Genomic DNA, 15260 nt, shown 5'->3' with positions numbered 1-15260 from the left:
TTCTTCTCGGTGTCTGCTTGCTCTCTAACACACTCTAAGTAGTTACCTATGCACATATATACAATTTCAAGTTTGATTTGAGATCATCTAAAATCAATTTTTTTATTTCAATCATTTAGACCATGGTCACAGATCACAGCACAGTATATATGATACCACTTGTACAATTTCCTCTGTCCCACTACTTTTTATATTTTTTAAATTAATTATCAAAGTACCTTCTCTCTGGTCTACTCAAAAAGTACTTTAAGACCACAAGGTTTAGCAATTGGAATAATGCAGAATACAGCAAAGGCCATTAACACCTGGAGGCTTTCTTCCTTGAAACATAGTCTACGGCCTCAAATTTTGGTTCAATGGACTTGCCTCATCCTTCTCAGCAAGATGGTGGCTATTTTTTAATGAAGGGCGCACTACCTCCTGCAAAGTTATGGCCGCTTGTTCACAGACTTCAGGTCACCGAAGTAGAATATATAATTATCCCTTGAACTCCCTACATATAGTGGCAAAAATCGCTAAATAAAATTTCCGCAAAGTCGCTGTTCCGCTATTCCGTGTTTTATAGCCTCCCTCGAAGGATTGCTTGTGCTATGCAAACATGAATTATACATCACCTGTAAACAATAAATCAGCTTCATACTCCTTGTCCGACCAAATAACTCGGCATTTCCCATCGTTGATGCTTCCTTCAATAATTTTATCGCTCCGGATAATGCTAGTTCCCTCATCGCCGAAGTCCACCAAAGCATTTGGCTTGGCAGATCCTAGAAAAAGAATTAGAATGACAGGTACAATCTTAACATCGACTTCCAAGTACTCAACGAAAACTATAAGCCCTAAACTTACCTTCAGATACACGTCTTTCAGAGATCCTGACCATTCTAAGTGCTAGAGTGTTCTTTCGAACCGTTCAGTTCAAGGCACGTGGTGATTGTGGTTAGAAGATCACGTGCAATTAAATTCTAATATATTCGCTGTGCAGGGCAGGAGTGTGATGCTTTAGCTCCCGAGCTCCTGTGCTGAGATCACTGTAAAGTTCTTTGAAATCACTGTAAAGGTCTTGCTCAGATCCCCTGAATGCGACATATCTTGCTTTTTTACTGCGTGGGTTCCACGGTTTCCATGCGTGTTTCACGGATTTCGTGAGGGCTCCACGATCATGCATGGAATCATTGCGTGGTTCACCACGAGACTGCATGGTTTCACTAGGAAGTAAGGCGAGTTAGTAAGCGTGGACCACGATGGCCATGACAATGGAACCATGCATACACTGATGTGGAAACATGCGTGATCACGCGTGGAATAGTGAAGTTATAGTTGAGCTGTACCGTATAAAAGGTCCACTTTTCTTCTAAAAGAACCTACCCAGACAAAAGTCTGGCTATGGCCCTGATATACCATTGTCTAACACACATAACTGCATGTCCAAGATTCACTGGCATAGCCTAGCAGCTAGCTATACCATATGCTTTGTTAAATCACTTTTATATGTGACTGTCTCGGCAACAACACAACTAGTTCACACAACCTCCAATTTTCTGAACAAAAAGTTGTTAAAATTTTTCTATTTTTCATCAGTGCCTGCATGCACAGTGGAACCTCTCTTAACAAATAAAAACACTGAATTAAGGACACAATAGAACAAACCTCCGGCAAAGAATTTGGTCCCAACAGGTTTGGTTAATACATTTTTTATCTCTGTAATCACATACTGATTTAGTTTCCATACATTAGTCTCAATAGTAGGAGTGCAATTAATCCCAAACCACATGGCCTTGTTTCTGTAATTGAACTGTAAAGTAGCCAATAAAATTGCAGAATAACAGAAGCCTTTTAAGCGCAACAAGAAAATGATATGATCTATAGCCAATCAAATGAGCTGACAATAGAAGCCTTTTAAGTGTAACATATGTAGACATTTTGAGTAGCCAATCAGAATTGCTGACTTATGAAGCCTTTTAAGTGCAACAACAAAATTAATGGTGTCATACAAACAAGGATGATGCAATCACCTGGTAGAAGTTAATGGCCAGATAGAACTGTACTACAAACTATGAAGGGTGGTCACTATGTGATTAGTAGGGAATCACACACATTAGAGTGCAATTAAGGAATAATTGTATGAATAACAGTCAAAATTGCACGAGGCGAATCTGAGTGCAATTTTGGCTGTTACGGGTACAATTATACCATAATTGCACTCAAATGTGTGTGATTACCTGTACAAAGAGGAAAACCTCTTTACATTACAGCAAGAAAATGGCCAAAAATTCTGGGTCTCAAAATGTCCATAATAGAGAGGTTCCACTGTATTTTGCTGCAGTACGTATTTCCCCATTGTTAGATTTGACCACTATTTCATCTGATTAACCAAATATCGAGGATGTGCAGTTCAGTTTTCAAGAAAGTTGCACTCATACAGTAGCTACCTCATGCATTGTACACAATTAAGAGAATGTGAAGGTTGGTGCAATGAAGTTTACAACTAAGAAGTTGATCCTCAAGTGGAACAGATCATGTAACAAACTATGACTATAGAGTGGAACTTGTCTAAGCCGGTCACCTCCGGGACAAGATTTCTTGGAGAGTAGGCAAGTGGCTGCTTTAGATAGGTGGATTATATACAGTATACATTTCTCACTAGGGGAATTTTAAAGGTAGTCTTTTTAAAGAGGTGGCCTTTCTATATAGGTGGCCGCTAAAACAGGTTCCAATGTAATGTAGCTATTGTACATCTAAAGAGAATAGTTGCCACAAACTAGCTACAGTGTCACAGTAGCTATGTTAAGTTAGCTAAGTTAGCAAATTGCCTGTTATGCAGAGAGTATCAGGCACTGGAGGGTGAAAATAATTATAAGTCTAGCTAGTTATATTGTGGCAAGTTCTATGGATAATACCTGCCTGCCTGCAATCCATTTAGAATTTTGTGATGAAAAACAGAAAATCACGAAATAGTGGCCTTATGTACTCAGCATTATCACAATGTACAAAACGAGGTGCAGAGAATGGATAACCAAAGTATCAGTTTTGATTGTAACTAGCAGTAGACAGAGATATAAATAAATCAGTACAGTAGACCCTCTCTTATCCGGCCCTCGATTATCCGTAACCTCGATTATCCGAAATCGGTTTTGCAAAAAAACAAAAAATCACGTGCGCTTGTTTTCAAAACATGGCGACGGTAAAACGCAAACGGAAGGTGCTAACTGTTGATGAAAAACTGAAGATTTTAGAGTTGCTCGACAATAATTATTCCTTAGCAGCAATTGCAACAAAATATGACATCAGTAAGAGTACCGTGAGCGATATTAAAAGGGATCGCCAGAAACTTCTAGACTTCAAGAAGGAAACGCTAGATATGGGAATGCATCACCAACCCAAGATGCTGAAACTAGGAACTAGTGCGATACTGGACAAGGCTGTGTATTTGTGGTTTAAACAAAAGCGGATGGATGGGATACCAGTGACGGGGCCCATATTTTGTGAGAAAGCCGTTCAATTAAGTAAGAAGCTGTTTGGAGACAACTACAAATTCGTTGCTAGTGAAGGGTGGAAATGGAGATTTTGTAATAGACATGGAATACGAAATATATCAAGCCAAGGTGAAAAGTTGTCTGCTAATTATGATGCAGCTGTGGACTTTGTGCCGTCGTTTCGTGAATTTGTCAGAGCGAGGAACTTTCCTTTAGATAACATCTTTAACTGTGATTAAACAGGACTTTATTTTCGTTTGTTGCCTAAGAAAACACTTGCTGCTTCGTTTGAAAAGTCAGTTGATGGGCAGAAGAAGGCCAAAGATCGAATAACCCTGAATGTTTGCTCTAATGCTTCAGGCACTGTCAAACTGCCCATTCATTTTATTGGAAAAGCTAAAAAGCCCAGGTGCTTTATAGGCATTAACATGGATCTTTTGCCTGTTGTCTACTCAGCACAAAAGAACGCATGGATGGAGTCTAGTTTGTTCCACGAATGGTTTCATAATAATTTCATTCCGTACGTCCAAGAGAAACTAGGCAAAGACTGTGAAGCTGTGCTGCTTCTAGATAATTGTTCTGCCCATCCTGATGCAGATGAGTTGGTTAGTGAAAATGGAAAAATCATGGCTAAATTTCTGCCACCCAATGTTACGTCACTTATTCAACATATGGATTAGGGTGTTTTGATTGGTTTGTAACGTATTTACAAGAAGAAGCTGCTGAGTAGAGTGCTATTAGCAGATGAAGATGGTAGGTCTATCATAGACTTTTTAAAGTCTGTCAACATGAAGGTGGTGGTAGATCTCATTAAGGAGCATGGGATGAGGTTAAGGCTGAAACACTGAGGAAATCATGGGAGAAAATCATACCAATAGACAACGAAGATGAAGTCATCCAAATGATAGAATTTGATGAACCTGCTGCTGATGTATTGATGATGGTGAGAATGTTAAATGAAGTCCAGAATGAAGAAAACCGACTTGAAGAAGAGGATGTGCTTGACTGGTTAGAGCAAGATAGAAATGATCAGGGTTACAGGGTCTACACTGATGATGAAACCTGTGAAGTCGTTCAGCTAGAAAATTCAGAAACTGGTGAAGATGATGTTGACCAAAGTGATGATGATGTCGATAGCAGTGAAGGGTGCACTATTTCTCATGGAGCTGCTGCAGATATGTTTGAAAAGTGTTTAAAATAGCTGGAATTTCAACCAGAGGCAAACATGTATAATTTGACGACAATACGTGAGCTAAGATCCCTTGCTATTAAAAAACGGTTTGCTTCAATGAAACAATGTACACTATCTAATTTTTTCCATGCGAAGTAACAGTGTACATGTACAACGTAACATTTTATTTCAATACAAGTACTGTAATTCAAATAAAGTGTACATGTGCATGTAAATATGTCATCCTAATGTCTCTTCAGTTATCCGAACGATTTCAATTATCCAAACACTTTATCAAATGGAAATATACACAGGGGGTCGGATAAGAGAGGGTCTACTGTACAGTGACTATGCTGAATACAAACTACATATAGGCACTTAAAATTGCAGCTAATGTCCATTGGTCTACAGAGTTGAAATTTGAATTAAAATATTTGCCATATATTGGAAAATCAAGATAATTATTATACTTTTATCCCTGTAGTAGGCAATCCAGTATCCAAGATTTTTAATAAAAATAACCTCCGTATATTCCCCAATAGAACCCAGGCACAAAATAACAACTCACGTTTAGCTTAGGATTGCTCCGTCATCCAAGCTCCAATGAGGATGAAAATCGCTGTGGGGTTTGTCCACACGCTGATCATCATGAAAATCTTAGTTTTATCATTTGCATTACATATAAGTATGTTTTGTGTTGTTTTGTAATGTTTCCAAGCCTTGTAATGTATGTAGAATACTTTAAAACTTTTAAAAACGTACTGTCGGATGGAAGGTAGTCACTAGTGCTTACTTTAAAGGGCATAGTAACTTCGCTCGGGTTAGCGATTTTCAGCTCCATAGCAATTTTCTGATGGCTGTGTCATCAGCTCAAAAGTATAAACCACTTCAAAGTCGGCATAACAATGCCCTAATTGAAACTATAATTCCACCTTAGGTATTGTTGCATCACTGTGACACCTCCACTTTAGTTGTTTACCTTTATAAGTTGTTAACTTGATGTTTTTACTAACTTGAGATAGCCCCTTCCTATGGGTATACACCATTGTATTGAAAAGTGTGCAATAGGTGAAACTTATTTGCTCACCACAAACCATACAAAGATTGTTGAGATCCGATAAGGCCTCAAGTTACTATCATTACATGTACAAATTTGCAGCTAGAAGCAACTGCAGTTTCAAGACAGTCCAGGTTACTAGATGGCTTCTTAATTCAATTGTGCCATTTTCCCCTTTAAAATGTATGGGAGCGCTCGAGAAAAAAATGTACCTTTTTTCAGTTTTTAAGCGCTGTGCATGCCAAAGTAGCTAATTCCAACCCAACAAACTATATATTTCTGAGATCGGCAATCAATACTCTATCTATTGAGCATATAAGTCCATTTTTCTAAACTTTAAAAATTGGGCTGGAATGCCTACCTGTAGTCACTCATACATGCATGTGGCATTTTTGGACAACAATAAGTTTGTTCACGTCTGCTGCATCATTAATGTACACCGTTGGAGCTACTAAAACAAAACAAAATTAATTTAGTTGAACTCTCCATGAGCAGGAAAATAATAATAAGATGGTGTATGAGTTTAATCTTGTTTCCCTGAGTAATGCCTTAATTAAAGGGACATTGCAACTGTATGGAAGCCATTTCAAGTGTGAATAAACAATACATAATCTAAGCACTAGATAGTTGGAACAATAACAATTTTAATTTGTACAGCGACAATATAGTGTAAATAAATTGTGACCGAATTTTGGAAAACCATAACAAAACAAAACCGTCGATATACGCACAACAGTACTTTTGTAATAAAACGCATTTAAAAACTATGGGCAAAAAACGCAAGCTCCAGAAAAAAATATGCAAGTTTTTATCGCCTCGCTGGTGGGCGAATTAAGCTGTCAATGGATAAATCCTGGGCATCATCATGTTCGCCTGTCCATCGGGGGTACAAAAATCTTTGTTTCATCTCCATACACGAAAAGATTCCAAAGTTACAGACGTTTGTTTACATTACGGTGACGAAAGAATTTACCAACGATCATTTTTCAGTGAATTTGCCTTCCTTCTCGAACAAAGAAGCATGCCTGGGGAAACCACTGTACCTTGATGGATGCACAAATTCATGGCGAACACAATGAGCCAAGATTCAATTCCATACGTTGTTATATCGATAAGTTATGATGGTTTATGTAAGTGCCTGTAGATTCTTTCCTCTATAGCTTCTGTATTATATCAAATTATTTGCTCGTCTGGCTGTCTAGTGCTGTATTTCCAACGCTGCTTAACTTAGGAAGCTGAAACTTGGCTAGTCCATTCCTCTGTCCCTGTAGAAAACAAAGAAACTGTTTTATGGAACAACCTTAAGTCCACTGTTACTGGGGCTGCCACTTTGTCATGTTATGTTATGTTATTATCAATTTTGTCAAAAGACCGGGTTGTACAAAAGGACAAGCCTGTAGGCGTACTTCCCACAAAAAGCACATACACACCAGAAATTACAAAAACAATGACATAAGCAAATACACCTGTAAAACAAAACTACTACAAGAACAAAAATAAATACTAACAAAACAAGAACATTAAGTATACAACAGAAGATTCAAAAAAGAAAACGACGGAGGGCTAAACGGAACAAGGGTGGCTGTTTAATTCGCAGGATGGTATGGGGTATGGTATTCCACAGAAATGGGCTGTTCACAAAGAAAGAGTAACGAAACGAATTGATAGACGATGTCACAGGCTGGAGAGATAGAGGGTGACACCTTGTGGGAGCTTGGGACAACTGAAAATGTTCACTAAATGGTAAGGAATTCCTGTGGTAGAGACTATCATGAATACAACAAATAGTAAAGTAGTTGTGACGCTGTTGAATGGTAGGCCACTTTAATGCTTGGATGCATTCGTCAGAAGACTTACTCCAACAGTGAGATGAAGGAATCCACCTACTATTGGAAGCCCAACGGGCAGCTCTACGCTGAACAGATTCCAGAGCATTGATGTTTTCAGCAGTATGAGGATGCCAAACTGGACTGGAATATTCCATAACGGGGCGGACAATGCATTTGTAAGCAGTAGATTTAATGGATGAAGGAGCATTGAACAGGCAGTGGCGAAGAAAATTGAGTGCTTTAGTAGCTTTAGCTGAAACATATTTACAGTGTTCATTCCAGTTCAGCTTTGTGTCAACTATAATGCCTAGGTATCGAATTACAGGATGGTGTAGAATAACAGAAGAATCTAGATGGTATGAAGGTAAAATTGGGGAACGCTTGTTGGAAATCACTATGCTATCACATTTAATTGGATTGAGACGCAAGAGCCACTTTTTCGCCCACTGAGCTATACTTGAGAGATCAAACTGCAACAATTTAACATCATCAGGTGATGAGATTTCCTTGTAGATCGTGACATCATCAGCAAATAGTTTGACTTTGCTGTGAGATATAACAGAGGAAATGTCATTAATGAAAAGTAAAAAAAGAACAGGGCCTAAGACTGAACCCTGGGGCACCCCTGAGGTAACCGGAAGCCATGAGGAAAACCTCCCATTAACTACAACACGCTGGCATCGACTTGTTAAAAATGCCTTTAACCAAATCAAAATATCACCAGAGATTCCAAGAGATTCCAACTTCAACAGTAAACGAGGATGGGAAACAGAATCAAAAGCCTTTGCTAGGTCTAAGAAAATGCAGTGAGTACTACTACGCTGTTCCAGAGAAGTTGCCCAATCATTAACTGCCTCCAAAAGTAAAGAAACAGTAGAGCATTTGTGGCGAAAACCAAATTGTCGTCATTTCATAATTATTATCTTAATTCCTGTGTAATTTTGTCTATGTATCCTTAGTTGTGTATGTATGTTTGTTTGTTTTTTTGTATATTATTAGTTATAGTATGTGTCTATTGTATGTTTGTTCAGGGCTCCACTGAAAATCAGTTTTACTGAGTGGACTCCCTGCTTAAAAATTACAATTACAATTACAATTACAATAGAATAAAATAAAATGCATTTTGAAATTGTGCGGATATCGACGGTTTTCTAAAATTAGGTCACAATTATAGGCACTTATATTATAACTCATGATTGAAGCAAGCTACGAAGACAGGGCTTAGGTCAGACTGCTCACCATGTATAAATTGGCAAATCCTTTTAAGGTGTAGTGCTTTTCATAATTGTACAAGTATACGAAAAAATTTGGAATATTCAACTAGAGTAGGGACGACAGTACATTGATAAAAAGTACTGAAACAAGTGCATAGGGGTAGTGAACAATACTAAAATACAGTTAAATACATGTAATTAGACGTGTTATATCCCTACTGTGCATTTCCATTATGGCATCTTAAGCACAGTAGAGATATAACACGTCTTATTATTTAACTGTATTTTAGTATTGTTCACTACCCCTATGTACTTGTTTCAGTACTTTTTATCAATGTACTGTCGTCCCTACTCTAGTTGAAAATTCCAAATTTTTTCGTGTACTTGTTTGTTAACTTTTTTTGTAAATAATTGTATTATAGCTGGTGACCCCACGCATACCACATCTGAAAAGGCACTGCATGCCCCAGCTATATCAATTATCATGTGAAAAGTGAAGTTACTATATACACTTCGTTGTCAGCTATGTTCAACCCGTTACACAGCATTTTAATCAAGATATTGTTGAAAGCATTTCGGGTCGATCTGAAAGCTTGTTTGGGTTTAAGTTTTACCTCACTAATACTCCCTCATCGTTGTAAGGAAAATTGAGGCTGATGTTTGGGTAATATTATTTTGTGGGCCACGCCTACTCCTTTGTGGTTCCTACTATACAGTTACTATCGTACTGTATGACAAGCCCTACTCTACCTTTTACATATTCATTAGCTATAACTTTGTTAACAATGATGTTACCAAATAAGCTATACTTTCTTTGTACCTGTCATAAGTTAGCTATACAGTACACATTGATCATTGTAGTGGGAATATGGTGGAACACAACAAGTAATTGTTGCACATAAAGACGATGTTGCTGGAGCGACTGACAAATGACAAGGAATTGTGACAAAACATAATATGCAGGGTTTCTATGAGATTATGTACTTAATACATTATTATTCATGCATTGAATTAGAAGTTTTGTATATGCATTTTACACTTAATAGTGTTAACAGCTTTAGATAGTTATTTGACTATTCCAATCATGTATGTATATGGTTTTGCTGACTTGTGTAGACAATAGTAAACACATTCAAGGATACATAAAGAAGTGTTAATACTGTAAGGCCACTCCAAATAAATTCTCTGTTTCCCGTCCTGGACTCAAGCATATTTGCATGCAGGCAGGCGGTCCATTTCCATTATTTCATTATACAAATTGGCAGCTTTTCAAGCCGTTATTTTCCAGGCACAACCATTAAAAGCATGCTAAGCTTGATCCTTCCTTTTAAGTTGCAAAAATAACACAAGCGTGAAGTGTGGCGGGCCAACTTGATAGCACTGCTGACACCGTTTCGATATGGCTTTTTCTGAGCCTGTCAGTATGCAAGAATAACGGAAAATAATGGAAGAATACGGAATAATGGAAGTTTTAAAGCTGACAGTAACCAGATGCGGGCAGTGGACGGAAAACAGAGAATTTATTTGGAGTGGCCTAATAGCGAAGAATGTGTTAGTCACAAAGAAATGCGTTTAGAAACACAAGCAGTTAAACCTAGCTGCTAAACAACAAACACACGAATACTAAACAAGATGTCTTACGCGTGTATCTTGTCAACGATGTACGATAGATCCTGTATAAGCCAAACGTCAAATTACAAATGTATTCTAAAAGTTTGGTGCGATAACATGTGTATTCACAATGATTATGGAAGCCCTATTGATATGGAAGCCCTACTGCTGAGCAATGGCCACGATAAAGAAGGATCAAAGGAAAATCAGTAAGCAATAGTGCATACATTGTAGGATATTTAAAATACTAAAAGTTTCATCTCCATGAAATTCAAAGCATTTCCGCCAAAGAAATAAGGCTATAGCTGTAGCCAATTTTCTGCTACGCTTGACTGAACGCATCAGGCATTGAGGCAGTTAGGCAGGAGAAAATTTGCGAAAATTTTTATTTTTTTTAATTTCGTAGCACCTGATCGAAAATGCTTCTGGTCGTTCTGAAGGCATGTTTGGGCTTGGTTATACCTGACCAATACTGTCAAGTGGCCATGAAGGGTTTGCAAAGATGATTTTGGCTTGATTTATTTTTGTAAACCATGCCCACATCTTCGTCGTCCCTACCATACAGTATTATCGTACTGTATGATTCCTCCACGTGTACAAATGCCATTTCAACAAAGAATTTGGTGACAATAATGAACATTATTTCTAATTATTGTAATTTTTTCACCCACATACAGTTTGCACATAGAACATCCATATGGTCCATAAATATGTGATTCTGATGGTGTATAAATTTTATTGATTTGAGCTTTGTTTCATTGCATTGCAAAGTGCAAGTGTTGTATGCATATTTTTAGCCAGTTTGTTTCAAACTTGTTTTAAACAAAAGTTAATACGTAATATGGCTTCAGCTGTTCACATATATATGTTAACAGGTGTGGTCATTCATTTATGTGCATGTGTTCAGGATATATAGCATGTAAGTTTGTGCTGGCATGATTTCAGGAATAGTAGGTCAACAAAAGCATCAAGCAGTATGCCATCATTATACCGTATACCCATAAATTTTTGTGGTACGTAAATTTCATGGTTTTCACAATTTGGAAGCTACCATGAAAATTTTTATCTCATGAAAATTTATGCATGTCTGCATGTGCACATATGAACTTCAATTCACCTCACTGATAAATTAGCGTGGCTCTACATACAGTATGCTTGCAAAAAGTAACACACATTTCTGATGTTAAATTGGATGGGCTCGTGAAATAAGCCGCTTACTGCAAGATTAGACTATATATGCTTGACACAGGGATTACCACTACTGTGCAACTTGCTTCACACACTCTTTAGCAATTGGCATGACATGTGAAGTAAAAATCAATCTGGATACTTTGCAGCTGTGTGGTGGCCAAGAACAAAAATCTTCAAATCGTGCAACAAATGCAAATATCCTGACAAAGAGTATAACTGTGAAATATACAAATTTCTGGGTATTCGTAGCTATAAGGACAATTTTCAAGATGCTAATGTATAATGCGCATGCAGCAAAATACACACTTTCAACATTTTCATATACGTATTGTTTCTTGGCTGGTTATATGCACAATTCACAGAAGTCAGATCGAGACATTCTAATAAAGCATACAGGCACTTACTGTAATACAAAGGTCAGTTTGAAATGTTGATACATTAATAAAAAAGTCAATACTCAAGCATAATTGTGATTTTGAAAGCACAATTTATACATAACACAGTTTGCTTTTGATTACTGCTCAAAGTGTAATGGGCTATTTTCAAAGCATAATACGTATGTGACCGGGCCTGTGAAAACTGAGCATGTGGACACAAAATACACCCCGTCACTCTACAGGTCATATCTCAGTAGTCGAACAGAATATTTGTATTCTGTAACTTACATTGTAAAGCCAATTAAATGGGTACTAACTGCTAAAAGTTTCATTGCCATAGCATACTGGACCAGACAGACAGGTATAAAAGACAAGGAAGTTTGAAAAAGTAGGCAAAATCACATGCCCACACACTCTGTTTTCAGATTCCCAGTCACATATTGACATACAGTGACACGTTAGATTACATACGGTCATAAATTAATATTTCATGTATGTGCTATTTACTAATTATGTAGCAGACATAGATGCAATTAAGGCACAAGCTAAGAAGTTGCAACAAGCATTCCTTGCACAAGAGTTTGATAAAGCTGCCTCAGTGTACACAGAAGATTGTAGGATAGTGCCACATGGGGGTCCAATAATGATTGGACGAGAAGGTATGGTGTGATAGTTAAAATGTCATATATTTATTAGTTATCCTGTACAAGTATTTCGTTTCACATTAAATTTTTAGTACATTATAAATCAAGCATTTATCACAGTGGAAGATATGAATGCAGACGATTGAAAACAGTGCTAAAATAGATACCGTATATGACTGTATAGAAGCCCGGGCGTTTATTTCCTATAAATCATTTTTGACCCGGTGTTTAAATGAGACCGGCGTTAATTTGGACCCGGGCGTTTATTTCTTACTAGCCACTCATTGAGAATGACAGGTGCCAGTACAAGTACCTACGAAATACGAAATCCATAGCCCATCACGTACATAAACCCATTTGGACTCCTCTGCTGGGTGAAACATTGGAAGTCGGGCGGAAAGATGACAATGACCACGATAAATACGCTATGGCCATCACCAGAAGAGAAGACATAGTCGAACAAGACAAGACATCACTGTATAGTTAGCATCTGACACGAGTTTAGAACCCCTTTCAGTGCATATCATTAGCACCCCGGCGTTTAAATGAGCCCCGGCGTTTATTATGAAAGTCCCCTAGCTGTACCCGGCGTATATTTGAGCCCCTGCGTGTATTTGAGCCCGGCTTTAATACGGTCATATACGGTAATATTATTCTGAATGCTAGCAAAATGAATATTCAAAATTTTAATTCACAGACACAATACAATAACTCTGTAGGGAAAGAAACTGCAACATTTGTTCTGAAGTGCTGGTACAACTCTTACAAGCCTAATTATTTTGTCAGAAAATGACCATACAATCATGTACATTTAAAATCTATTGTCATTTAAAATCTAAGTTAATCATGTCCATAGAGTACCAAATCTGCTCCCAAAGCTTAGAATACTTGATTTAAAATAAATAATGAAACTATTTGAGTGATTGTGTCGTATCCCTAATTGAAAATACCTAGCCTGCTTTCCATCTCAATCCAGAAACTTTCCTAGTTAAAATGCTATATACCAGTAGTTGCATGGTCACTAATTGCCTATGTTACACTCTACTATACACCACAGCTCCAGGAATATTATTGTCTACCAATATAATTTTACATGGACATAGCTGTAAAGAAAGTGGGACAAGGGTTCATTAAGGCAGGAGTAAAGGAAGGTGATGAGACAATTGAAACAATAGTTCCCTTGGGAGCAGACTGTTACTATACTGATGGGAATTCTATTGCTTACTTGGAAGGCAAAAAAGTTTTTGATAAACTCAAGTAAGAGCATCCACTAGCACTCTGTATGTACATACTGTAATATGATGTAACACTCCATAGACAGTATTAAATGCCTTCTCTGTGTAGTAATGATAACCTGACATACATGTATAATTCCAGATTGCACTATAATGAAGTTTACATATGCATGGTACTAAGTATGGTACATGTACGTAGTAGAGATGAAGAAAGGTTGCTATTTTCTCACTAAAGAGTCTAAGTAATAATCCAAGCTTTTACGACTTGACAGCATTGGTTAGGTATAATAAAGCCCTGAAGTGCATTTAGGCTGATTCAAAATGCCTCTAATGACATGCTACGAATCATATTTGACAGAATTTCTACTGATTGATTAACTAATGCCACCTAACTACTTTAAGCAATGCGTTTAAAAGTGTAACTTGAAAACTATTGACTATCACTCTGGATTTCCTGGCTACTTTACAAGGCACACTGAATCATGCAGTGTAAGCCTCACATTACACCAAACCACTTACCTTTAAGTAAACGCTATGGACTAACAATCTTGACTAGATTAACTTTGTTTTGAGAAGCCACAAAGTAATTACAAAACAACAAAACCACTAAATACTCAAGAGCTACAATCAAGCTACTACAACCAAACAAGAGCTACATTGTATAAAACTAGTTTATCATGTCTCAATGAATGTCTTCAAAGCTGGTTTCTTCAGGTTTTATCACAATTCTTACATCACATGCATGTGTATATATCCACATGCATGACTGACTAACTGACCGGGTCAATATATTCTTTTATTGTGAGGTATATGCTAAACACTATAATGACAATGCATTTATATTGTCCTGTAGTCATGCCACGATATGGCGCAAAGTCGGTGGTGAGTGGTTGATCTTTAGTGATGCATTCTGCAGCCAGACTCCACCTAAACCTCCACCTGCTTGAATCCAAGATGGCTGGCTTGTTACTGCATTTACTAGACTTTTAGGATTTGAACATACTGTATGTAGTAGTTTATTAATGTGTGTTAGAAATTGTTCAACATAACAATTTGCTAACTTCTTTACAGTATTTCAGAATGAATTGCATCATAGAGTGCTTTATATACAGTACCACACAAAGCAGCCAAACTGTGGAAAAGGGTGTGGCTTTCAAAAGCTTGTGTGAAAAGCTGTAGAATCAAAAAGTGGTTGCATGTTATATTTGAAGAAGGCGATATCGATAAAACTTTAATAATAATAATAATATCAAACATATCACCAGTGTTTGAGCAGTTTTCTCCATGTCTATAGCTTTATTGTTATACTATCCCACAATCAAACCTACCAAGTAACCATTAGCTTGATAAGAGCTACAAATGACTATTGATGTGTTCATCTTAACATACAGATACAGCTCAAAACAGCATGCAACAATTTTGTGGCCTCAGCAATTTATAATAAATTTTCTGAAAGGG

The 15260-nt window shown here is 37.3% G+C and overlaps 1 protein-coding gene across 1 annotated transcript in view; it reads left to right on the top strand.

Moving 5' to 3' along the window:
• Window positions 1-14875, top strand: part of LOC136246519 (uncharacterized) — a 31246-nt gene extending 16371 nt beyond the window's left edge. Inside the window, exons 2-4 of the mRNA XM_066037996.1 lie at window positions 12442-12582; window positions 13671-13824; window positions 14656-14875. Of these exons, the coding sequence (XP_065894068.1) occupies window positions 12442-12582; window positions 13671-13824; window positions 14656-14749 (389 nt within the window). The 3' untranslated portion in view covers window positions 14750-14875. The remainder of the gene's footprint in view (window positions 1-12441; window positions 12583-13670; window positions 13825-14655) is intronic.
• Window positions 14876-15260: the final 385 nt, after the last annotated feature.

Source organism: Dysidea avara, chromosome 2 (genome assembly GCF_963678975.1).
Source record: "Dysidea avara chromosome 2, odDysAvar1.4, whole genome shotgun sequence".
In the NCBI taxonomy this organism is placed as follows: Eukaryota; Metazoa; Porifera; class Demospongiae; order Dictyoceratida; family Dysideidae; genus Dysidea; species Dysidea avara.
Note: the sequence above shows the minus strand (reverse complement) of the source record. Positions and strands in the feature narration are given on the sequence as shown.